At 43.4% G+C, this 26,905-nt stretch overlaps 1 protein-coding gene across 9 annotated transcripts in view; it reads left to right on the forward strand.

Annotated features, from left to right (window-relative positions):
- Positions 1 to 26,905, forward strand: part of KDM5B (lysine demethylase 5B) — a 204,053-nt gene that overhangs the window by 19,264 nt on the left and 157,884 nt on the right. For all 9 annotated transcript variants that reach the window (XM_043500701.1, XM_043500706.1, XM_038379466.2 and 6 more), the window contains exon 2: positions 17,843 to 17,920. In XM_043500701.1, coding sequence (XP_043356636.1) covers positions 17,843 to 17,920 — 78 coding nt within the window. The remainder of the gene's footprint in view (positions 1 to 17,842; positions 17,921 to 26,905) is intronic.

The raw sequence follows: 26,905 nt of genomic DNA on the forward strand, positions 1-26,905 counted from the left end.
CTAACACGGCTGCTACTCTGAAACCTGTGATAGGATTAGAATTCTGTTCCTCGCTCCTAACCCTGTACTCATTTATCCAGAGTTGCTAAGCATCCAGATTACTTTGACTTCAGTTCTATCTGAATATTTCTGGAAATCAGGCCTCAGGTGTGTCAAATTGGATACCCAAAAAGGAAGAATGCCCATTTAGTGGCCATCTGTAGAAAATTTTGTGTTAGGGGATTTGTCCAGCTTCATGTATAAAGAACCAGGTATAGACCTGAACTTCTACTGGGCATTCAGAGCCTTGTTCCTAGTTGAATTTTTCCAGCTTCTCCCATTGGATCTTGCTATACCTTTGTTTGCTAGAGTGAATCAAATATTTGTCCCCATGTAGACTGTGATCATGTCATTCCTTAATCCTTTTGGTAAATAAATAGATTGAGCTTCTTGAGGCTTTTACTGTAAGGCATGTTTTCCAATCCTATAATCATTCTCATGGCTCTTCTCTGAATCCTCTTCAAATTTATCAACGTCCTTCATAGTTTCAGGCCAGAAGAGATTGTTTGATCATATACTCTGACTCCTGTATATCACAAGTCATTCCATTTCACCCAGATACTACTATATTGAGCCCCCAAACCTGGGTTAGAATAAAACATTTCAGTTCTTGGGAGACTAAACTGTAGTGTGCCATGGGGAGAGAACAGGAGAGACTGAGGTGTCTCCAATGCCTGAGGTCCCTTTAATGGCAGGGAATTGACTAGAGAAATATGCCCAGATGATCTCAGCAAGCAATCCACGCTTCATGCTGCAAAGAAAGGTGAACCCTGCTCCTAAGGTCTCTACCAGTCTGATCTAGTTTTGGGTAAGGAAGGAAAATTCCTTCCTTACCCCGGATTAGTTTGACCATGAACTTGTGAGCAAGACTCATCAGCCAGACATGTAAGAGAGGATTATCTGAACCACCTCAGAGCAGTGGCCACTTTCTGACTCTTCAGAGGAAAGCATGTAGAAAGAACCCAGAATATATCTAGTCAATTGTTCATTGGAAGAAAAAATTCCTTTCTAACCCCTGCTGGTGATTCACTGGCGCCCTGAAGCATGAGATTTGATTATAGTCATTATCTTAATGCAGAGTTGCAAGTGTTATGAACACGTTGAGGCCAGTGCAGGCAATCCTATTTTCCCCTTTGCCTGTGAAGGAGGGGTATGATTAATAGATTTCAAGACCAGATGGGACCATTGTGATCATCTAGTCCAGTGGTGGGCAACCTGCGGCCTGCATGCGGCCCATCAAGGTAATCTGAGTGCAGGCCACGAAACACTGGGAGCTGCTGAGGGCCATGCCTGCAGACAGTCCTCTTCTCCTCACTCTCCTCATGTGGCTGGGCTCGAGCTGAGGCACGTGCAGCTCCATCTGTCTGTCACCCCAGTGCCGGTGCCCAGGAGTTTGAGGTATATGTGTCTCCAAGTGCTGGGAATGGGGCTGCACCGCTGTCCCCCTCACTGCATCTCTCCCCAGTCCCATCCTGTCCTGTCCCCCATACCTACCCATCCCAGCCATGTATCCCTTACAGCGCTTTCCCACCTATCCTCTCTACCTCCCAGAGCCACCATCCCCGGGTCCCTCACCCCCGACAGCCCTGCACCCCATTCACCTCCATATACTGCTGCACTCCCATTATGTCCCTATTTCCCCTGTGCCCCCCACATCCTCATGCATGTTGTAGCCTTCTGTCTTCACCTGTATCTCCATCCCCCACATACCTCCCAACCCCCTCCTCTCTCCTTAACTTCCCCTTCTAACCCCCACACCCTGCTCTTGTCCTTGGCCCTCCCCCCGCATCTTTTCCCCTCCAGCACACCCTCCTCCCTTCCCGGCTGGGTGATTTAGGCAGCCCCTGGAAAAGTGTATGAAAAAGTGTCTCTGTGTAGTCAAGTGAGTGCATGCATGCATTGTTTGTGATACTGTGTCTTTGTGTAGGGAGGTGCGTGACTTGTCGTGGGTATACCTGTGAATAAAATTTGCAGTCTAACTCTTACTTTTTTTTCCTTTTGCTGGCTTACGCACAAAAAATTGATGACATAAAATGTGTGTTCATTTCATAACAAGTTTTTAAAAAAGAAGGGAACTCAAAAAGAAATGTATTTCTTAAAAAGTGAATGTTGTTGACCAGTAATTGCAAAAGAGTCAATGTATCATACATTTCTCCCTGCGTTTGTCTAAATACATTATAAACTCTTTGTTGCAGTCTCTCTCTTTTTATGTGCCTGTCTAGCACCTGCCACCCTGGAGCCTGATCTTAGTTGGGGTGTCTAGGCACTAAACAAAAATTGTAATAATTAATAATGTGGAAGTATATATGTTAGTGCATGCTAGATGTGAACACATGAATATACGTGTGTATCTGCATGTAGGTGAGGGAGTCAGTTTCTACAGATTTATTTATATTGGTATCTGGACAGGTGTGCATTTCTGTAGTTGTGCTCTATGGATTTGTATTTGGGTTTCAGGAGTGGACCTTTAATGGACCCATTGCAGCTGTGATAATGTGTGGTCCTAATTCCACACACAACTTCAGTGAACAAAACCATGGAGCTGGTTACAAAAAATGGGAAGAGGGGAAGGAAAGAATCATGAAAACTTTGTGAAATTTCATTTTTTAAAAATTACCTTTTTGACTATTTTGCTGCCAGCTCTTGCGTCCTATAACAAATAAAACCTGAACTTAGTATAATACATCTGTCAAAACAGTAAATATGCCTTTTTGGGTCTTGCAGTGAAAATGAGCACTTGAGAGAGGGTGGGGTAAAGTAAGCAAGAGAGGGAGGGGAGATGGAGTGAGCAGGGGGTGGGGCCTCAGGGAAGGGGCGGGGCAGTGGGCAGGGCAAGGGTGTCCCATTTTCTGGAATTAAAAAGTTGACAACCTGATGATCAAGTCACCCCTTAACCTTTCCTTTGTTAATCTAAACAGATTGAGCTCCTTGAGTGTATCCTTGTGAGGCATGTTTTCTAATCCTTTAATTGCAGCGGAAGTCGAAAAAGCAAATAGGACGTTAGGAATCATTAAAAAAGGGATCGAGAATAAGAGGGAGAATATCTTATTGCCCTTATATTAATCCATGGTATGCCCACATCTTGAAAGCTGCATAGAGATGTGGTCTCCTCATCTCAAAAAAGATATACTGGCATTAGAAAAGGGCAACTAAAATGATTAGGGGGTTGGAACAGGATCCATATGAGGTGAGATTAAAGAAGCTAGGACTTTTCATCTTGGAAAAGAGGAAACTAAGGGGGGATATGATAGAGGACTATTAAAATCATGAGTGGTGTGGAGAAAATGAATAAGGAAAAGTTATTTACTTGTTCCCATAATGTAAGAACTAGGGGCCACCAAATGAAATTAATGGCAGCAGGTTTAAAACAAATAAAAGGAAGTTCTTCTTCACACGGCACACAGTCAACCTGTGGGACTCTTTGCCTGAGGAGGTTGTGAAGGCTAGGACTATAACAGGGTTTAAAAAAGAATATGGATAAATTGGATACATTCATGGAGGTTAACTCCATAAATGGCTATTAGTCAGGATGGTTAAGGAATGGTGTCCCGAGGCTCTGTTTGTCAGAGGGTGGAGATGGATGGCAGGAGAGAGATCACTAGATCATTACCTGTTCGGTTCACTCCCTCTGGTGCACCTGGCATTGGCCACTGTTTGGTCTGACCCAGGATGACCATTCTTATGTTTGTTTAGTCATTCTCATGGCTAGTCTCTGAATCCTCTTCATTTTATAAGAACATAACAAGTTTTGTGAGATCTTTTTGAAGTACTTCACAGTCTGCTTTGGTTTTAACTATCTTAAGCAGTTTAGTATCATCTGCAAACTTCACCACCTCACTGTTTACCCCTTTCTCCAGATCATTTATGAATAAGTTGAATAGGATTGGTCCTAGGACTGTCCCTTGGGGAACACCACTAGTTACCCCTCTCCATTCTGAAAGTTTATCATTTATTCCTACCCTTTGTTCTCTGTCGTTTAACCAGTTCTCAATCCACGAAAGGATCTTCCCTCTTATCCCATGACAACTTAAATTAAGTAAGAGCCTTTGGTGAGGGACCTTGTGAAAGGCTTTTTGGAAATCTAAGTACACTATGCCCACTGGATCCCCCTTGTCCACATTTGTTGACCCCCCTCAAATAACTCTATTAGGTTAGTAAGACGTGATCTCCCTTTACAGAAACCATGTTGACTTTCTCAGGGAATCTCCCTAACATCCTCAGCTGTGAAGACTGAAGCAAAGAATTCATTTAGTTTTTCTACAATGTCTTTATCGTCTGTAAGTGCTCCTTTTGTATCTCGATCATCCAGGGGCCCCACTGGTTGTTTAGCAGGCTTCCTGCTTCTGATGTGCTTAAAAAACTTTTGTGTTTTTGGCTAGGTGTTCTTCAAACTCCTTTTTGGCTTTTCTTATTACATTTTTACATTTAATTTGGAAATGTTTATGCTCCTTTCTATTTACCTATATATCAGCATCCTTGCATTATGGACAGCTTATCTTTCTTTAATTCTTGATTAATTGAGTCCTGTATCAGCCACTTCATTATCTTATCTGGGATAGATGTCAGACTGGCGGGCCTCTAATTACCCATTTACGCTTTTTATATATTGGCACAAGATTAGCTTTCTTCCAGTCTTCTGGAACTCCCCCAGTGTTCTAAGACTTGTTAAAAATCAGTGTTAACGGTCCAGTGGGCTGCTCATCAGCGAGCTCTTTTGAAACACGTACATGCAAGTTATCTTGTCTGACTTCAATAGCTGCTGTTTAACATTCTCCCAAAATACTAATGGAATGGAAAGACTGTTGTCATCATATGATATGACATTATCTGTTTTTCCCCAAATACAGAACGGAAATATTTTTGAATGTTTGTGTCTTCTGCATTACTATTGATAATCTACCATTTGCATTTAGTAATGGACCAATATCATTGTTAGAATTCTCTTTGTTCCTAATATACTTAAATTCCTCCTTATTGTCTGTAACTGTGCTGGCGATAGATTTCTTGTTTTGTCCCTTTGTTTCCCTTATCAATTTTCTACAATTCCTAGCTTCTTCTTTATATTCAGAAGTATCAACTTCCCCTTTTGTTATATATTATTTTTTTAGAGATGCCTTAATTTCCCCTCTAAACCATGTCAGTTTTTTAACCAGTGTGGCCTTCTTCCTTGATTGTGGCTTGAGCAGGGGAATTCAGGGATTGACAGATTCCAAGGCCAGAAGGGACCACCATCATAACCATCCAGCCCAGCCCCTGCGCACACAGGTCATAGACCTTCTCTCATAAGCTGAATTGAGATATTGTTCTAAAATATATGCTTTCTTATATTTAAAACTCCAACTGATGGTCAGTCCACCGCCTCACATGTTCCAGTGTTTAATGACCCTTCAGTGCTAGGAAATTGCACCTTATTTCAAGGTTGAATTTGTCTATCTTCAGCTTCCCCTGAATATCAGATGTCTTTCTCTGTGTGTGTTAAGTACCTGTACAAAAGTGATCAAATTTCCTCTCAGCCTTCTCTTTGAATAGCTGAATAAGTTGAGCTCCTTAAACCTCATATTGTAAAGCTTGTTTTTCGGCTCCTGGATCATTCTTGTGGTCATCCTTTGACCTCTTTCCAGTATTTCCACATCCTTCTTGAAGCATGGACATAGGAACTGGATTCTGTATTCTGGTGGTGGGCTTACCAATGCAGCATATGGATCTAAGATCACCTCTCTACTTCTACTTGATAGTCCCCTTTTTATAAATCCAAGAATTGCATTGGCTCGTTTTGTCACGGCATTGCACTGTTGTCATGTTGAGGTGCTTATCTACAATGAACCTTTAAATCCTTCTGTGAATCACTGCTTTTCAAGTTTGAGTAGCAGCTGTGTTAGTCTGTATTCACAAAAAGAAAAGGAGTACTTGTGGCATCTTAGAGACTAACAAATGTATTTGAGCATAAGCTTTCGTGAGCTACAGCTCACTTCATCGGATGCATTCAGTGGAAAATACAGTGAGGAGATTTATATACACAGAGAACATGAAACAATGGGTGTTATCATACACACTGTATGGCCAGTCCTTGCTTACAGACAGCCCCCCACCCTGAAGCAAATACTCACCGGCAACCACACAACAGAATCACTAACCCAGGAACCTATCCTTGCAACAAAGCCCATTGTCAACTGTGTCCACATATTTATTCAGGGGACATCATCATAGGGCCTAATCACATCAGCCACACTATCAGAGGGTCGTTCACCTGCGCATCTACCAATGTGATAGATATATGCCATCATGTGCCAGCAATGCCCCTCTGCCTTGTACATTGGTCAAACTGGACAATCTCTATGTAATAGAATAAATGGACAAAAATCAGACGTCAAGAATTATAACATTCAAAAACTAGTCGGAGAACACTTCAATCTTTCTGGTCACTCGATTACAGACTTAAGAGTGGCTATTCTTCAACAAAAAAAACTTCAAAAACAGACTCCAACAAGAGACTGCTGAATTGGAATTAATTTGAAAACTGTATACAATTAATTTAGGCTTGAATAGAGACTGGGAGTGGATGGGTCATTACACAAAGTAAAACTATATTTTCTCCCTCCCTCCCCCCCTATTCCTCAGACGTTCTTATCAACTGCTGGAAACGGCCCACCTTGATTATCACTACAAAAGGTTTTGTTCCTCCTCCCCCTCGCCCCTCCTGCTGGTAATATCTCATCTTAAGTGATCACTCTCCTTACAGCGTGTGTGATAACACCCATTTTTTTCATGTTCTCTGTGTATATAAATCTCCCCACTGTATTTTCCACTGAATGCATCCGATGAAGTGAGCTATAGCTCACGAAAGCTTATGCTCAAATAAATTTGTTAGTCTGTAAGGTGCCACAAGTACTGCTTTTCTTACTGCTTTTCAAGATAATCTATGATCCTGTAAAGTATGGCTTGTACGCTTAGTTCCCCCAAAGTATTACCTTGTTTTTGGCTGTATTAAAATGCATTTTGTTGGATTGTGACCATTTCACCAGGTGAATTCAGATCACTCTGTAGCAGTAACCTTTTCTCATTATTTGCTACCTCACCAATCATTGTCTTGTGCACATTTTACAAAGATTTATATAAGGTTTAGATTGGTAATAGGAATATTGAATAGTGTTGGACTAAGAATCGATCCCTGGGGGACTCTGCTAAAAATAGCCCCCACTCATTGATGTCTCCCCATTAACAACTACATTCTGAGATCAGTCAATGAGTCAGTTTTTAATCCATAGAATGTGTGCCCTATAATTCTATCTATTGCAATTTTTAAAATCACATCATCATGTGGAACTAGGTCAAATGCCTTTGAGAAATCAAAGTGTATTGTAAGCTGTAGCTCATGAAAGCTTATGCTCAAATAAATTTTAGTCTCTAAGGTGCCACAAGTACTCCTTTTCTTTTTTGCGAGTACAGACTAACATGGCTGCTACTCTGAAACCTGTAACAACACAGTTGCCTGTATCAATCAGACCTTTAATCTTCTCTAAAACACAAAAAACCCAGATTGTTTGACAAAACTGACCTCCCATGAAACCATGCTGATTGGCATTAATTATATATTTAGCCACCTGGAAATGTGTGGCACCACTCCCAATCACTGATGCCTTGCAAGAAGCAAAAGACGACTAATCGGGTGCTCACCTACGGTGAGGCCAGCAGAGTGTAAGGACTTGAGGGGAGTTTGACCGCACCAAGCTACTCAAGCTCTGTATTACTCAGAGCAGTATCGTTGATTTGGGTCCCACTGAAAGGTCAATCGTGTCCAGCACCACTGGACTCCCTTCCGAGTGAGAGCCATGGAGAGATACTAGAGCTACCTTCCACACTGGAAACATTTTGAGGTGGCTAGGGAGCTGATAGCCCTCACGGCACCATACAGACCATATGGGACCTTCCTTCGCGGGCTTTTCCCTTTTCTCCAAGCAGACAGACTTAAGACTCCACAGTCTAAAGGACTTGAGGACAACTCTCAAGTCACTTGGCACCATACCCTGGCTCCTCAGAGGAAACCTTTAAAACACAACTCCTACCTCACTTCTATCAATCTCAGCCTAGGCAAGATTATAGCAGGAAGCGTGGCAGGAATTATAGGATAAGGTGTCCTTCTCCTCTTTCATCCACCTAAGGACCTGGGCTTGTGAAGCAGCCATCTGGGGTGAAGCAGAGCTTTTGAGGGTATGCCTGAGGGTGATGGCACCAGTTCAAGTACCGGATCTATCACCCCTGTGTTTTTAAGGCCGTTTATACCATTTCTATTGTGCATGGGCCGAGATTACTTCAGACCGCTGGGTACTATACATGGTATGACTGGGATACTCCCTACTGTTCAGTTGTCTCCCTCCTTACCACTTCAGGGACCCTTCTCATGAGCAACTTCTGATCCAAGAGCTGTAGACACTCCTAAAAGTGGGAGCTATAGAGGAGGTCCCTCAAGTGCTAAGGAGCAAGGGTTTCTACTCCCTCTACTTCCTGACCCTGAAGCAGTCTCAGTGCCATCGTGGACTTTCAAAATCTCAACAGATTCATCAAGAAGCTGAGGTTCCACATGGTCTCCTTGGCCTTCATTATCTCTTCCCTGGATCCGGGGGACTGGTATGCCGCCCTTGATTTGAAAGATGGATATTTTTATTCCAGGACACAGAAGATTCCTATTGTTCGTAGTTAGCCATATCCACTGTCAGTTCACGGTCCTCCCTTTTGGCCTATCAGCAGCCCCTTGAGTATTCACCAAGTGTCTCTGTATTCCTGAGGAAGTGGAAGGTACAGGTTTACCTGAACCTAGAGGACTGGCTGATCAAGGACCACACCAGGGAGCAGGTGGAGGCGGATGTTGGCTTGATACGGTCAACATTTGACAAGTTAGGCTTGTTAAACATACAAAAGTTGACCCTGTCATCCATCCAGAGGGTGGAGTTCATAAGGGCAGTACTAGACTCGGGCCAAGCCTGGGTGTTCCTTCTGGAGTTCCGATTCCAGGCTATATGTGCCATCATAAAAGGCCTCAGAAGCTACCCCATTACCACGGCACAGAACTGCCTGAAGTTCGTGGATCACATGGTTGTCTGCATGTATGCCATATAGCATGCAAGACTGTGACTCAGACCTCTTCAAGCCTGGCTGGCTTCAGTATATCCAAACTGAAACCACTTAGACAGTGGTCCCATTGTGTAATTGAATTCCTTCTTTGGTGGCTGAATTTGCAGGCTGTCTGCAGAGGAGTGCCCTTTTTCAGACCTTAACCCTCGCTGTCCCTAGTTATGGACATGTCTGGGATGGGGAGCTCATCCGGGGAGACTCTGGACTGAAGGCCTCTGATCCCAGGTGGAGCTCTCACTACATATCCATGTCAGAGAGCTGAGAGTGGTGTGCCTAGAAGGTCTGGCAGTCTGAGTCCACCTGGAGGGCAGATGTGTATCGGTCACGGCGGACAATATAGCAGTAATGTTCTATATAAACAGACAGGGTGGAGCACGCTCCTATGTCAGGAAGCCCTCAAACTCTGGGAGTTCTGCATAGCACACTCTATACATCTTGAGGTTTCTTACCTTCCGAGGTCCCAGAATGACTTGGCAGACCACCTCAGGAGGTCTTTCTCCAACCATGAGTGGTCCATTCGCCCGAACATTGTGAACAGCATCTTCCAACGGTGGGGAGTTCACCATATAGACTTGATTGCAACAAGACACAACTGGAAGTGCCTGCAATTCTGCTCCTTCCTGAATCACAGTTGCAGACATATTCCTCCTCCCATTGAGGGGCCAGCTTTTCTATGCATTCCCGACAATTCCACTCCTACAGAAGGTGTTGCTGAAGGTCAGTAAGATAACTTCCAACCTGACCATGTCAGTACTGGTAAACCACACTCCTACACCTGTCAGTGGAGGCTCCAATTGGTCTGCCTCTTGGCGCAGATCTCATCACCAGGACCATGTCTGCCTTCAGTATCTGAATCTCTAGTTTCTCCACCTCATGGCATGGAATCATGGCTAAACTTCTGGGAGTTGAAATTATCAGGACCCATCGGAGAGGTCCTCCTAGGCAGCAGAAAACCATCCATGAGGGCCATGTACCTGACTAAGTGGAAAAGATTCTCTATGTGGTCGATGCAAAGGGGCATGTCATCTACACAGTCATCGGCACCCTTAATTCTGGACTACTTGTACCTAAAATAGCAAGGGCTGTCAGTGTCATCAATCAAGATCCGTTTGACCGCGATTTCGGCATTTCACCCCGGGTCACAAGCCGATCAGTTTTCACCAATCATCAGCCGCTTTCTCAAGGGACTGGTTAGGTTGTACCCTCAAGTGTAACAACCAGTTTCTCCCTGGGACTTCAGTCTAGTGCTATGGAGACTCATGTGGCCCCTGTTGGAACCCCTAGCAACATGTTTGCTGCTCTATCTATCCTGGAAAGGTAGCATTCCTGGCAGCCATAACATTGGCCAGGAGGGTTTCTGAGATTAAGGCCCTCACATCCGAGCCTCCGTAACCTGGTCTTCTACAAGGACAAGGTCCAGTTCCGTCCTCACCCAGTCTTCCTTCCGAAGGTAGTCTTGCAATTTCACACGAACCAGGACATTTTGCTCCCAGTCTTTTACCCAAGACTGCATGCCAGTAACCGAGAGCGAAGACTTTATTCTATGGATGTAAGGTGAGCATTAGCCTTTTACATCAAGAGGACAAAACCATTTTGCAGGTCAACTCAGCTCTCTGTGGCCACAGCAGACAGATTGAAGGGCCTCCCGATTTGTCCCAAAGAATCTCATCATGGATTACGTCCTGTATCTGTGCATGGTACAACCTGGCAAAGATACCTGCTCCAGTGCTGACAGCACATTCCACAAGGGCTTAGGCATCCTCTGCAGCATTTCTGTCACAGTTTTCAATCCAGGACATCTGTAGGGTAGCAATGTGGTCATCTGGCCACACCTTCACTTTGCATTACACCATTACACAGCAAGTTAGAGAAGATGCCGTATTTGGCAGAGTGGTGCTGCAATCCGTGAGTCAATGAGCTCCGACTCCTCCTGTTCAACTGCTTGGGAGTCACCTACTTGGAATTGATCTGAGCAAGCTCTCGAAGAAAACAGTTACCTACCTTCCATAACTGTTCTTTGTCGAGATGTGTTGCTCATGTCCATTCCAAGACCCATCTGCCTACCCCAGCTGGCAAGGAGGAGCTGAAGAGGTGGGGGGTCGGCAGGGCGTGACTCCAGGGGCCATCTAAGGCGACCCAATGGATACCACTAGGAGAAAAACCTTCCAGCAGCTGTGCATAAGGCATGCACACACCTACTTGGTATGGACATGAGCAGCACATCTTGGAGAACAACAGTTATGGAAGGTAGGTAACCATTTTTTTTTTTCCCCAAACAAGATTTCACTTGATTTCAAATGATGGAGAATGCATCACATCCCTAGGTAAATTGTTCCAGAGGTTGATTACCCTCACTGTTAAAAAATCTATGCCTTATTTGTAGACTGAACTTTTGGTAGTTTCAGCTCTAGCCATTGGATATTGTTATACTATTGTTTGCTAAACTAAAAAGCTCTCTATTATCATAAATATTCTCCTCATGGAGGTATTTGTAGACTGTGATCAAGCTACCTCTTATCCTTGTCTTGGATGAGCTAAATAGATAGTTTCTAAAGGCAGGTTTTACTGACCTCATATCATTGTAGCTCTTTTCTGAAAACCAGTGTTTTATAGAAAGAAAAGGTGTACTTGTGACACTTTAGAGACTAACACATTTATTTGAGCATAAGCTTTCGTGAGCTACAGTTCACTTCATCACTCAAATAAATTTGTTAGCCTCTAAGGTGCCACAAGTACTCTTTTTTTTTTTTCCCTTTTGCAGATATAGACTAACATGGCTGCTACTCTGAAACCAGTGTTTTATAGGAAACACACAGTTTCTGTCCAAAATTTTCAGTATATAATCTGAGTAAATGTAGTGTTTTCAGAAAAGTTTAAACAAACTTCATTAAATAGTTTCAGAGTATCAGTTAAAAATTGCCCCCAAAAGATTTCATTGTCAAAGTGTCATGATTTTTCAGGCCCCTCTGGTTTAAAAACTATGAACTGTAGGAAATCAGTCATAGTGAGAGTTTGGGCTCTCTGGTGTTATGTAATTTTATTAAATAACAGAAATTTTCATCATAACAGACTGTATGGTTAGCCAAGGGGGAGAAGTTTTACAGTGACTAGGTGAGTTGTACAGGAAGTATTTAAGTATTGGCTGGTTAAAAGCAGGAGCTCCCTGAAACTGTTCAACTGGCTCTGGACTATTATAGGTATTGTGGAATGTGTATAGTACTCTAGGATTCATACATGCAACTTGTCAATATGCTGTTCCTATGATATGATGCACAGCTTTGTTTGCATCCTAGAATAAGTGCTGCTTTTGGCGTATGTATAGGTTATTAGACATTCAAATGATACAAACTCCCTTTATTTAATCTTAGTGTAAAAGGTTCCCTTTTATATATTTTAAGGCTAGAAGGGTCCATTATGATTATCTGGTCTGACCTCCTGCATAACACAGACCCTAGAGTTTAGCTAAGTGATCTAGTTCAAAGATTTCTGGAATGAAACTAGATCATATCTTTTAGAAAGACTTCAAATCTTGCCATCCCTTGGGAATTTGTGCAATGGTTAATTACCCATTTATATCTTAGGGTATGTCTACACTTGCAGAGTTTTTGCACTGTAAGTTTCACTGGTGATAGGGAACTGGTGAAAGAAAAGCGCTGGTTTGTGTACTCAATTCCTCAGGCATCAGAGAGTGTTTACGTTACAGCACTTCCCTTGCTGATGAGAGCAGCGCTATAAGGCAGCTATCCCACAGTGCAGCTCACTTGATAGGTAAGGTGGGGCCAGGGGTGAGGCATTCTAGAGAAGGCATTCTAGGTCCCTGCTCAGTGCCCTCTGATGCACTGCTTCATGTCCCAGTAACCCCATTGCTTCCTTGTTTCTTTTGCAGCATTTTTTAAAACCTGCTGCTGTCTGGCTTTTTTTCCCTGCCACATCTACAAGCAGGAATGGATCCTGCACTGCTGTCCACTACTCTGATAGTTGTCACTTGCACATCGCGCTTGGCAGTGCAGCTGTTCCTAAACCTGCAAAGAGAGCTGCAGTCAGAGATGCCTGATGAGCTGCCTAAAATTGAAAGAAGTAACATTTGATTGCTTTTGGCATTAACTGAGGAGCTGGGTACTGTGGAACAGCTAGGGAAACTAGCTCAGAGTTGTGGGATCATATCGTTACGCATGTCTGGGATTACGACCAATGGCTTCAAAACTTTTGGATGTGGAGAGCCACCTTTGGATGTGGAACTGTGTGCTGAGCTTTCCCTGGACCCTGAGTTGCAAGGACACCAGACTGAGAGCTGCAATCGCTGTAGAGAAGTCTCTAAGGTGCCACAAGTACTCCTTTTCTTTTTGTAGAGAAGTGTGTGGCAATCTCATTGTGGAAGCTGGTGACTCTAGATAGCTACCAGTCAGTTGCAAACCAGTTTGGAGTGGGGAGATTGACCATTGGTGCCATGGTAACTCAAGTGTGCAAGGCCATTAATCGCATCCTACTGCGCAAGACCGTGACTCTTGGTAATGTGCATGACATTTTGGATGGCTTTGCAGAAATGGGCTTCCCTAACTGTGGAGGGGTGATAGATGGTACGCACATCCCTCTCGGCCCACCTTGGCACAGAGTATATAAATTGTAAGGTGTACTTTTTCCATGGTTTTGCAGGTGCTAGTGGATACCAGGGCTATTAGAGGGGCACAGTGCATGGCAGTTAGGATCCGGGATGCCTTGAGGGAAAAGTTTTCAAATGAAAATCATTAAACTTTGCTGCTGTGCTTGGGAAAGGAAGTGTTAACAGCATGTGCTGTGCTACATGGTGGTTCTGTATGCTATGTCAGTGACAATGAAGTGCTAGTTGACTTGTAGCTGTGATGATGTGTACAGAAATGTGAACACACAAATGAAGCTTCTTTTTGAAAAATTTGTGCTTTTATTTTAAAAACAGAGAAAACACCATATACCTTAAAGCTGTGTATAACTCTGGCTGTCGTTTGACAAGCTGTGGGTGTGGATTGTCGAGGAATGGAAAAAATTTACAGCGAGCCTATAAGAATGTGCAGTGGGAGTTTGGGGAGTGCATGGGAAAGAATTCTGCACTTGCCTCAAGGCGGGGGGCGGGCATGAATCGGGTCACTCTGCAGTGTAATGAGAGAATGCATCATATCTGTCTGATGCCCCGGAATGTTGTTTAGCCTCTCTGTGGCTTCCCTATAGAAAGCATTATTCTCTTTTCGGTCTCGGTTCTCTCCCTCTTTCCACTTTCCACTTTGTCATGGTTTCTCTCCATTTATTTTTATCATGTGTCTCCTCTTGGGAGTGCTGAATCGCCTCATGAAACGTGTCTGCCCTAGTGCATCTTGCTTGCTTTCTTATATGTCACAGACGGTCTGCTACAGTGGGGGGTTGGTCTTCCACAGTCTTTTCTGAGAAGACAAAAGCAACACATTGCTGTGAAACATGCATACAGAAATCACAGTGTATGTTGCAATACACCACTGGTAAGAAATCACTCTCTTGGTGACAAAAGTCAAGCATCCATGATGCACAAGAACCCAGCAATGGTGAGGGAACACAGGGTTAGAGGGTTTATTGCATACACACATTCAGAAAAGGACTAGCATGAAGGGAGGGCACCCAGCACACAAACACAGCCACCGTAGTACTTTTCTGTGCCCTAAACCTGCTTTATGCATTGTCAAAGCAAAGCAACTTTCCAGAGCTCTGCTCTCCTGCCTCTGCCTCAGCAGCCAGTGGCCACTCACACTGGCTAGACACCTCCAGAGTAGAGAAGGGGTCCTGAGTGCACACAGCAACGGGCTCCACAGCTTCCTCAGCAGCCTCCTCTTCATCTGTGATCTCCTGGCTAGGGCCACTTTTCACCGACTCCAGAAATGAAAACATATCCACTGGGCTCTTTGCAATGGAGGTAGGGTCACCACTTAGAATTGCATCCAGCTCATTGTAAAAACAGCAGCTTTGTGGTGCAGCACCAGACTGACAGTTTGGCTCCCTTGCCGTATGGTATGCGTTCCTCAGCTCCTTCACCTTCGCTCCGCACTGTAGTGTGTCCCTCTTATGCCCTTTCTGCAATCTGCATGCAATCTGCTCATAGGTATTGAAATTCCTATGGCTGGAATGCAGCTGGCACTGCACAACCTCCTCTCCCCAAACACTGATCTGGTCCAGTAGCTCAGCATTGCTCCAAGCAGGGGATCGTTTGGTATGTGGAACAGCCATGGTCATCTGGGCACATGAGCACTCGCAACAGGAAATGGAGTTTCAAACTTCCCGGGGCTTACAGGGAGGGGGGTGGATGTCCATTTACCTGGCATCAGAGCAGCGGAGATGCTGGCCAGAGTGGTCACTTTTGGAACTGTGGGATATCCTCTGGAGGCTAAAAGGTGTTTACACAGGTAGAACGTGCCTTCACTTTCACAACAGTGCAGAAAGAGCTGTATGCCTCTCATGAAGGTGGTTTTCTTTTTGCAATGAAACTTCTGAATTTCACTGCAAAAAGTCATTAACAAGTGTAGACGCTCCCTCGGTTTTAGTGCAAAAAAGGGACTTTTTGTGCTTTAAATGGCAAGTGTAGACACAGCCTTAGTTCCACTTTGGACTTTGGTGATTTCCGCTTCCAGTCCATTGGATCTTTGTCTTTGCTAACAAAGAGCTCTGTAATATTAGAAATCTGCTCCCTGGCAAGTTACCTCATTGTAAGTGAGTTTTTCCCATTATGAATCATTCTTGTGGCTCTTCCTGAACTAGCTCCAATTTTTCAGCATTCTGGCTCTGCTACAGGCTTCCTGTGTGATGTTGGACATGATCTTCTCATGCTGCACAATTGCGCCAAATTAAGGGTATAAATCAAAAGTAATAATAGTAAAGAAACCCTAATGCATGTGACATCACTGTAATAGTGAAAAAGTCTTGAAAATCTATGGAGATTGAGTTTGAGACTATTACAGTTTTCATGTTAAATGTTCTTGCTAAAATAACAAACATACTGCCCTAGTCCATATTGCCTAGACCACAAGGAGTCATTGAGGAAAAGGCAAATATGATCTTCCCTGGTAAATGATACTGTGTCACTTCAATATCAGAAGTTCTTATTACCATTACTATCCTTCTATAATTACAGATGAAAAAAAAGATACCTTGATATATAAGAAATTGGTATCAAATTTAAACTAAGCTAAATTTGGCTCTTCTAAATAAACACTGTACTGTCACACCAACTGGCTGTGATATATGTGAGATGAGGTGGGTGAGGTAATCTCTTTATTGGTCCAATAAGAGAGATTACTGCACCCACCTTGTCAGTCCCAGGATATTAGACACATATGGCTATAACTACACTGCATGTGTTAAATGTTAGCGGTCTGAGAGATGATATTGCTTTGTAATCTTAGGTAAATGCTACCCACCAACTTTAGATGATCTCTGTTGAAGTAAGAGTGGTGGCGTGTATTGTGTTTTCTTGTTAGATATATTTCAGCTGTTTCTGAATATTTTTAAACAAGATACTCCTAAAGTAGTTGTTTTTGATTGACAACATAGCTGCTGTTGCTTGGAGATCAGGCAGAGACTCTTTGCCTTCCTCTGCAGCATGGGGTCTGAGGCACTTGCAAGTTTAAACTGGTGTAAATGGTGGATTTGCTGTAACTTGAAGTCTTTTTAAACCTGATTTGAGGACTAGATGATCACGATGGTCCCTTCTGATCTTAAAGTCTACGAGGTATGAGAAGCAAAGAAACTGTTTACCTGATGTGCTTGTGTGTCTCCTGAGCGTTTAAAGTCTCTGATTCCAGCTAATTGCCTTTTCAGGAATACACTCAATACTGTGCATTGCAGTTGGTTTTGTGGCCAATGAACATGTTTAATTTATATGTTGAGAGCAAAAATTCCTAACAGGAAAAAGCAAATAAGTGGCATATGTAACATTTGAACAGACTGTGTCTGGAGGTTGTAACTATGTTCTTTCCACCACAAGGGCCTTTTCCTGTATGAAGGAAATGGCACAGTAGGCTCTGCCAAGGACACCTACTATTTCTGCTTGACAGACAAGATCTTTAGCTGACACATGATGCCCATTTTGGAATGCGACCTTGCAGTTACAGTGGACGTCCTAACTCTGTGACATGCATCCGATGCAGTGAGCTATAGCTCACAAAAGCTTACGCTCAAATAAATTTGTTAGTCTCTAAGGTTCCGCAAGTACTCCTTTTCTTTTTGATTTGTGTGTGTGTGTGTGTGTGTGTGTGTGTGTGTGTGTGTATGTCTATGAGATTAAAGGCTAATCTTTGTGAGTCACATCTTTAGTTTCAGAGTATCAGTGGAAGACCTATTTCATTACACGTCAAAACAATCTATTTAAAGACACAATGAACATAATTTCTTAATGAAAGCAAAAAGAATCGAACCTGAATAAAAAACTTCTAATTTTTAGAAGACGGCATTGTAAAGTGCTTTGCTTTTTCTTACCTTCAGTGTGTGACTGTGTGTTGAAATGTTTGTGTATTGTAAGATCATTTGGGGAAAATACTAGATTTCGTATTTGAAAATGGAGGAGAAGTGAGGCTGTCTTTGGGTTTGGCTTTGTTTTAACTTTAGGTGTATCTAGCTTGTAAACACAAAGAATGTGTTGAATTTTCCTATTCTGTTTACTGAAGCTTTTCTCTTTCCCCAGGAATGGCAGCCACCATTTGCATGTGATGTCGATAAACTTCATTTTACTCCACGAATCCAGAGGCTGAATGAATTGGAGGTAGAGTCAGAAACTGATGCCATTAACATTAGAATCCACTTGAAGGAGTAAATATGTTCAAAGTAGTTTATTCTTGAGGATGTGCAATGAAGCAAAAGTTTGTTCCCCTCTATTCGACATTGGTGAGGTCTCATCTGGAGTACCGTGTCCAGTTTTGGGCCCCACACTACAAGAAAGATGTGGAAAAATTGCAAAATGTCCAGTGGAGAGCAACAAAAATGATTAGGGGACTGGAACACATGACTTAGGAGGAGAGGCTGAGGGAACTGGGATTGTTTAGTCTGTGGAAGAGAAGAATGAGGGGGGATTTGATAGCTGCTTTCAACTACCTGAAAGGGGGTTCCAAAGAGGATGGATCTAGACTGTTCTCAGTGGTAGCAGAAGACAGAACGAGGGATAATGGTCTCAAGTTGTAGTGTGGGAGGTTTAGGTTGGATATTAGGAAAAACTTTTTCACTAGGAGGGTGGTGAAACACTGGAATGCATTACCTAGGGAAGTGGTGGAATCTGCTTCCTTAGAAGTTTTTAAGGTCAGACTTGACAAAGCCCTGTCTGGGATGTTTTAGTTGAGGATTGGTCCTGCTTTGAGCAGGGAGTTGGACTAGATGACCTCCTGAGGTCCCTTCCAACCCTGATATTCTATGATGCTATAATTCTATGATACCTCTGAAAATCAAGCCCAATAGAACTAATATTTTCAGAATCTCTGTAGAAAGGAAGTGGTATTTAGTGAAAATACGTGCTAGAGTTGTTTGCTTTGGAATAAAACTTAAACGACTATACAATTATTAAAATATAGTGAGAAATGTGGTGTGGAATTTTTTTTTTATTACTGTTATTTATAGGGATGTGCAGTGATTAAAAATCAATTGTGATCAATCTGTTAAACAATAATAGAATACAATTTATTTAAATACTTTTGGATGTTTTCTACATTTTTAAATATATTGATTTCAGTTTATGACAATACAAAGTGTACAGTGCTCACTTTATATTTTTGATTACAAATATTTGCACTGTAAAAATGATAAACAGAATAGTATTTTTCAATTCACCGCATACAAGTACTGTAGTGCAATCTCTTTATTGTGAAAGTACAACTTACAAATGTAGATTTTTGTTGTTGTTACATAACTGCACTCAAAAACAAAACAGTGTAAAACTTTAGACCCTACAAGTCCACTCAGTTATACCTCTTGTTCAACCAGTCACTAAGGGTATGTCTACACTACGAAATTGTCGATTTTATAGAAGTTGATCTTTTAGAAAGCGATTTTATACAGTCGATTATGTATGTCCCCACTAAGTGCAGTAGGTCAGTGGAGTGCATCCCCACCGTGGCTAACATCAACTCATGGATGGTGCACTGTGGGTAGCTATCCCACTGTCCCTGCTGCCCATTCGAATTCTGGGTTATGCTTCCAATGACTGATGGGGCAAAAACATCATCGCAGGTGGTTTTGGGTACAAGTCGTCAGTCTCCCCTCCCTCCCTCTGTGAAAGCAATGGCAAACAATCGTTTCGCTCCTTTTTTCCTGGGTTACCCATGTAGACACCATAGCACGGCAAGCACAGAGCCCGCTCAGCTCAGTGCTGCTGTTGTGAGCATTGTAAACGCCTCGTGCATTATCCTGCAGTATGTGCAGAACCTGGCTAGGAGACGCCAGCACAAGGAGGACATGGACACAGACGTTCCTGAAAGCACGGGATGTGCCAATTGGGACATCATGGCGGCAGTGGAGCAGGTTGATACAGTGGAACACCGATTCTGGGCCTAGCAAACAATCACAGACTGCTGGGACTGCACAGTGTTGCAGGTATGGGATGATTCCCAGTGGCTGCAAAACTTTCGCATGCATAAGGCCACTTTTCTTGAACTTTGTGAGTTGCTTTTCCCTCTCCTGAAGTGCAGGAATACCAAGATGAGAGCTGCCCTCACAGTTGAGAAGCAAGTGGTAATAGCCCTGTGGAAGCTTGCTGACTGCTACCGGTCAGTCTGGAATCAATTCAGATTGGGCAAATCTACTGTGGGGGCTGCTGTGATCCAAGTAGCCAATGCAATCAGTGACCTTCTGCTAACAAGGGTTGTGACTCTGGGAAATGTGCAGGTCATAGTGGATGGCTTTGCTGCAATGGGGTTCCCTAACTCTGGTGGGGCGATAGAATGCTTCTCCCTATCTTGGCACCGGACCAGTACGTAAACTGCAAGGGGTACTTCTCAATGGTGTTGCAAGCACTGGTGGATCATAAGGGATGTTTCACCGACACCAATGTGGGATGGCCGGGAAAGGTGCATGACGCTCGCATCTTTAGGAACTCAGGGCTGTTTGAACAGCTGCAAGAAGGGACTTACTTCCCAGGCCAGAAAATAACTGTTGAGGATGTTGAAATGCCAACAGTTATCCTTGGGGACCCAGCCTACCCCTTGCTCCCATGGCTCATGAAGTCATACACAGGCAGCCTGGATAGTAGTAAGGAGCAGTTCAGCTATAGGCTGAGCAAGTGCAGAATGATGGTAGAATGTGCCTTTGGACTTTTAAAAGCTCGCTGGCGCTGTTTGCTGACAATGTTAGACCTCAGTGCAACGAACATTCCCATTGTTATTGCTGCTTGCTCTGTGCTCCATAATATCTGTGAGAATAAGGGGGAGATGTTTATGGCAGGGTGGGAGGTTGAGGCAAATTGCCTGGCGGCCAGTTTTGAGCAGCCAGACACCAGGGCGATTAGAAGAGCACAGCTAGGTGCGCTGCGCATCAGAGAGGCTTTGAAAAACAGTTTCATGACTGGCCAGGCTACAGTGTGACAGTTGTGTGTTTTTTCTCCTTGATGCAAAACTGCCCCCTTTGTTGAATTTACTTCCCTGTAGGCCCATCCCCCTCCCCACTTTGACCACAGCTGGCAAAGGAAATAAAGTCCTTATTGTTTTGAATCCATGCATTCTTTATTATTAAAAAAAAAAAAAAAAAAGGGAGATCGCTGACAAGGTACCCCGGGTAGGGTGGGGGAGGAGGGAAGGAAAAGGCCACATTGCTTATTGTAGCCACACCACAAATCAGAGCTGTTTGAATGACAGCCTTCTGTTGCTTGGGCCATCCTTTGGAGTGGCTAGGTGCCTGGAGCTTCCCCCAATGTGTTCTTGGGCATCTGGGTGAGGAGGATATGGAACTTGGCGAGGAGGGCAGGTGCTTATACAATGGATGTAGCAGCGGTCTGTGCTCTTGCCTTTGCTGCAGCTCCACCAGATGCCTGATCATGTCCGTTTGCTCCCAATTAGCCTCAGCATTGCCTCCTGCGTGTTCTGATCACGCTCACTGTATGCTTTCCTGGCCTCTGCCAGCGAATGCCTCCATGTATTCAGCTGTGCCCTATCAGTGTGGGAGGACTGCATGAGCTCGGAAAACATGTCATCGCGAGTGCGGGTTTTTTTTTTTTTTTTTTGCCTTCTAATCTGCGATAACCTCTAGGATGGATATGATACGGGGAGCATAGAAACATTTGCACCTGCAGGGGCAATAAAAAGGGAGAATAAAATTTAAGAAGATACAATTCTGAGAACAAAAGGGAGACTTTCACAATGAATCAAGCAATTCACAGCAAACAGCCCATGTGCTTTAGGCACAAGGTCGCATTTTGCCTTTTATATTGAGCGCCTGCTGGCATAGTGACACATCACGCATGTCTGGGCAACAGAATTTGGTTTCCAGGCAGCTATAGTTGGCTTCTTCCGCCTTCATAACATGTGGGAATGGCTTCTAACTGCAGTGCCCTCCTTTCCCATAGCAAGCAATGCTGGTTGGGTTTGCCGTTTAAAAGGAGGGGCTGTGGTTTTGGGTTGGATGTGCAGCACACCCCTCCCCTCACCACGTGTCTGTTCTCCGGGATGATCCTTTTTAGCCAAGTGCAAACAGCCTAGCATGAACGGAGTCCCTTTACTGTTCCCTTACAAAAATTCCCCTATTTCAACCAGGTGACCATGAATATCACCACTCTCCTGAGGCTGACACAGAAAGATAAAGACCAAATGTTGCATGAATGTGACCAAAACCCAGGACCATTTGCTGCCATGTTTTGTGCTGCAATGATTCCAGACTGCTTGCTACTGGCTTGGCATGGTAAAGTGTCTTACTGTGTAGGATGAAATAAGGCAGCCCTCCCCAGAAACCTTCTGCAAAGGCTTTCAGAGTACGTCCAGTAGAGTTTCATGGAGATGTCTCTGGAGGATTCCCTCTCCATCCCCAGACATGTTAACAGACTTTTCCAGTAGCTGTACTGGCCGTGAATGCATCCCAATTCTTCAGGGCAAATCAAACATTAAACACAATTGCTTTTAACCCCTGTAGTGTAGTTACAAATGTGCACTCACCAGAGGTGCCTTCTCCTGCTTCAGGGTCTGGCAACCCTCCTTGGGAGGGTATAGGCTCCAGGGTGATGAAAAGGTCCTGGCTCCCAGGGAGAACAGATTCTCCGCTTGCCTGCTGCCGTATCCTCTTCCTCATCCACAAACTCCTCCTCTGTGTTGTGTGAGACTCCCCCCTTGCAGGTGTCCACGGACAGTGATGGGGTAGTGGTAGGGTCCCCCACTAGAATGGCATGCAGCTGATCATAGAAGCGGCATATATGGGGCTCTGATCCGGAGTGACCGTTTGCTTCCTTTGTCTTTTGGTAGGCTTGCCTGAACTCAACTTTCACGTGGCACTGCTGTGTGTCCCTGGTGTAGCCTCTCTCCACAATGCCCTGTAGGATTTTGGCATTTTTATTAGCATTTTTTCTTTTTCACTGGAATTCTGCCTGCACAGATTCTTCTCCCCATACAGCAATCAGATGCAGTGTCTCCCTTTCTGTCCATGCTGGAGCTTGTTTGCGATTCTGGGACTGCATGGTCACCTGTGCTGCTGAGCTCGCCACGCTGACCAAACAGGAAGTGAAATTCAAAAGTTCCCAGGAATTTTCCTGTGTACCTGGCTAGTTCATCGGAGTTGAAAGCACTGTCCAGAGCAATCACATTGGAGCACTCTGGGATAGCAGGCAAATACCATTGAATTGCACAACACTGCATCTGCACCCCCACATTCAACCCAGGAAGTTAGATTTTAGCACTACTCCCCTCGCTGGGGAGGAGTACATCAGTCGATTTTAAGAGCCCTTCAGGTTGATGGAACGGAGTTGGTTGTGTAGCCGCATTGCTTATAAAATCAACCTAATGCAGCTAAATTCAACCTAACCTTGTAGTGTAGACCAGGGCTAAGACAAAACAAGTTTGTTTATATTTATGGGAGGTAATGCTTCTTGCTTCTTATTTACAATGTCACCTGAAAGCGAAAACAGGCATTCACATGGCACTTTTGTAGCGAGCATTGCAAGGTATTTACATGCCAGATATGCTAAACGTTTATATGACCCTTCATGTTTCAGCCATCATTTCAGAGGACATTCTGATGATGCTCGTTTAAAAAAACGTGTTAATTAAATTTGTGACTTAACTACTTGGGGGAAGAATTGTATGTTTGCTGCTCTGTTTTACCCTCATTCTGACATATATTTCATGTTATAGCAGTCTTAGTGTTTGTCTTAGTGATTGGCTGAACAAGAAGTAGAGCTGAGTGGATTTGTAGGTTCTAAAGTTTTACATTGTTTTGTTTTTTGAGTGCAGTTATATAACAATAGCAAAAATCTACATTTGTAAGTTGTACTTTCACAATAAAGAGATTGCACTACACTACTCGTATGTGGTGAATTTAAAAATACTGTTTCGTTGTTTTTACAGTGTAAATATTTGTAATAAAAATAATATAAAGTGAGCACTATACACTTTGTATTCTGTGTTGTAATTGAAGTTAATATATTTGAAAATGTAGAAAAACATCCACAAATATTTAATAAATTTCAATTGGTATTCTATTGTTTAACAGCGCAATTAAAACTGCGATTAATTGTGATTTATTTTTTATCACGATTAATTTTTTTGAGTTAATCACGCCAGTTAACTGCAATTAATCAACAGCCCTAGTTATTTAACATTTGTATTGCAGTAGCGCGTAGAGACCTCAACCAGGTCATGCTCCCATTGTGCTAAAGCACTGTACAAATATATAGTCCCCTGAAGGTCTTGCATTCATAAAAATGAGACAAGTGGGTAGGGATGAGGAAGGATGTTGATAACAAAAGTAATATAATTTAGCATGGACTAGTTCTGTGGGCAATTTTTAGCTGGTCAGTAGCAGTGATAACTCATCTCCTGCTTTGCTGTTTTGAGATGGCAGTATTTTTTATGCATTAAGGTGTGTAGCTTGGAGGAGGGATGTGAGGGAGGATAAGCTGGTGGCTTTAGAATTTTCCACTGGGAGTAAGGGACTGCAGGAGACAAAGTGCAGTGGTGCTTGTGGGAGAAGCGGACGAGCAGGTGGCCAAGGCTGGCATAGATAGCAGAGGGAAAGTGGCAGGACTCTGCCTCTTGGAAAGATAATAGTTCAGAAAAGGGAAGGCTTTTATATGGAGAGCTTTGAAGGTCACGACAATAAGTTTGTGATGGAGAAAGGGAGGCAGTGAAGGGATTATATTCAGGGAATAGACAGCTAGTCATGAACTTAATTCCCTCTAAGCTGCGCGACTGCACAGCAGCCTATTAAGCATCGCCCCCCCCCCACCCCACCGACCTGGCTGGCCTGGGAAGAGGTGCCTCAACCCAGCCCCAGCCTGGACCTGCTGCGGCCGGGGAGAGATGCCTCCCCCCCCCAACCTCCTGCCCAGGTGCTGCTGTGGTGGGGGAGAGCTTGGGGGAGTCCTCTCTCCCCACCATAACCCTGGGGCAACCTGTACCCCAAACCCCTCATCCCCACCCCAGAGACCACGCCCCCAGCTGGAACCCTCACTCCCCCCTCACCCCAACCCTCTGCCCAGCTCTGAGCCCCCTCCCATACTCCGAACCCCTCGGCCCCACCCTCGCCATATTAATTTTATGTGCGCCAATATGGAGGTGATGTATAACACATACCTACATATTGGTGCACATAACAAAATTCGTTCTGCACATGCATGGGAAAAATTAGAGTGAACACTGGTGATGAGCCAGGAAGATGTACTTAAACTTCAGGGTAGACATAGTCTATGTCGGCATAACGTATGTCGCTCAGGAGTGTGAATAGATCATCCCACCAAACGACGTAATTACTGGTGTGGATAGTGCTATGTTGGTGGGAGACTCTCTAGTGTAGCCGTGCCCTTAGTCATTTTCTGTCACTTTGTCTCCAAGAATTCGCAAAAAGAAAAGCAGTACTTGTGGCACCTTAGAGACTAACAAATTTATTAGAGCATAAGCTTTCGTGAGCTACAGCTCACTTCATCGGATGAAGTGAGCTGTAGCTCACGAAAGCTTATGCTCTAATAAATTTGTTAGTCTCTAAGGTGCCACAAGTACTGCTTTTCTTTTTGCGAATACAGACTAACACGGCTGCTACTCTGAAACCTGTCATCTCCAAGAATTGTATGTAATAGCATATGTATGATAAACTTGTTGGCCAAACAGTGAAGTCCTGAATTATCTGACTGGATTCACCACACTGAAGCCAGTTGCTTAGTCTGAATTTTTGAAAACTTCTTTTAAATTTAAAAATGTTTATTTTTGCATTGTTTGTGCCTATTCCCTGTGCCAAAAGGCATTTTAAAACTGACATGAATTTTAAATCTTTTTAAAAGTTGCCTTGGAAAGTTGATTCTCAGCAGGCATAGTCAACAAGAGGGCAATTTCATATGTGGGGTTCTGCGGGATTCATAAGTTCATTGCAACTTTAAAGTAGCATTACCATTTCTCAGAAGAGCCCAGAGTAGAAGATCTATTTCATACTATGCTGCTGAACTAACAGAAGGAATGTTAACTAACTCTGTACCAGGTCTCGTTGATGTTAGTGATGATGTAGTGACTAAACACAGAAGTCTGCAGAAATGTAATGTTAAAGTTCTTTTTGAGGGTGGAATAATTTTTTATCAAATGGAAGTGGACCAGATTGGTATGGATAACAATTTATTCTAAGTTTTCAAAGAGAGAATTCCAAACAATGAAGGGTTTAAAATATCAGCAAATGTTTTCTAAGCTCAAAGGTATAGCTTTGATTCCAGCTAATATAGGAATGAATCATAGCTCAGTTCTTGTAGACACTTTGTGATGATAAAAATAAAAAAAAGGTTTTTTGATAGAATTAGGGTTGTATTAGAGTTTGGACCATTGTTCATCTGGCACTTCAGAGTACGATTTTTATTTATTTATTTATATGTATATTTTTAAAGTTACTGGTTGCTAGTTTTGCAGTAGAACATGTACTGGCAAATGCATTATGTGGTAGGGGAGAAAACACTTTTGGTAGCCAAAGGTTCTATTTCTTTGACCAGTTCAAATGTACACTGAAGCATTCGTGTCCAGATACATTGTAGATTCAGTAACTTTTAAAGACAATTTGTGAAGATGCCTTGAAAGATGAATCCCCTCATAGAAGAAAATTAATCCATGCAGTAACTCTTATTAATTTGTATTTGGGTAAACCCACACATCTGCATCAGAAATGAAGCTGCAGCTCTTTGGGCGGGAGGGGTAAAGGAAGGGGTCCTGTGAGGGCATGCCACATCACCCCAGCCTTCTAATGCCCAGGGACCTACTTACAGAATTTACTACTGGAGGGACTGGTGCAGCTTCTTACTCCAGCAAAGGAAGAATAAGGTTGCTCTCACCATTGCCTGTGCACATCTGTGAGTGGGGAAGGCTTGCCACTGTATAGATCCTTTACTGTACTACTTGCCTCAGTGATCTAGTCCTCTGGAGAGGATACGTTTCCTAACATAGAGCCAGTGAACACATTACTGAGATCAGTTCTAACACAGGGAATATAGAGGAGGTGACATTGGCTCTTAAGAGTGAATAGTGAGTCTTTTTTTAAATAACTGATTCCAGTCATTGCCTTCAAATGATGGATGCATTTTGAAATCACAATGGGTGAC

This window comes from Dermochelys coriacea, chromosome 21 (assembly GCF_009764565.3).
Source record: "Dermochelys coriacea isolate rDerCor1 chromosome 21, rDerCor1.pri.v4, whole genome shotgun sequence".
Lineage (NCBI taxonomy): Eukaryota > Metazoa > Chordata > Testudines > Dermochelyidae > Dermochelys > Dermochelys coriacea.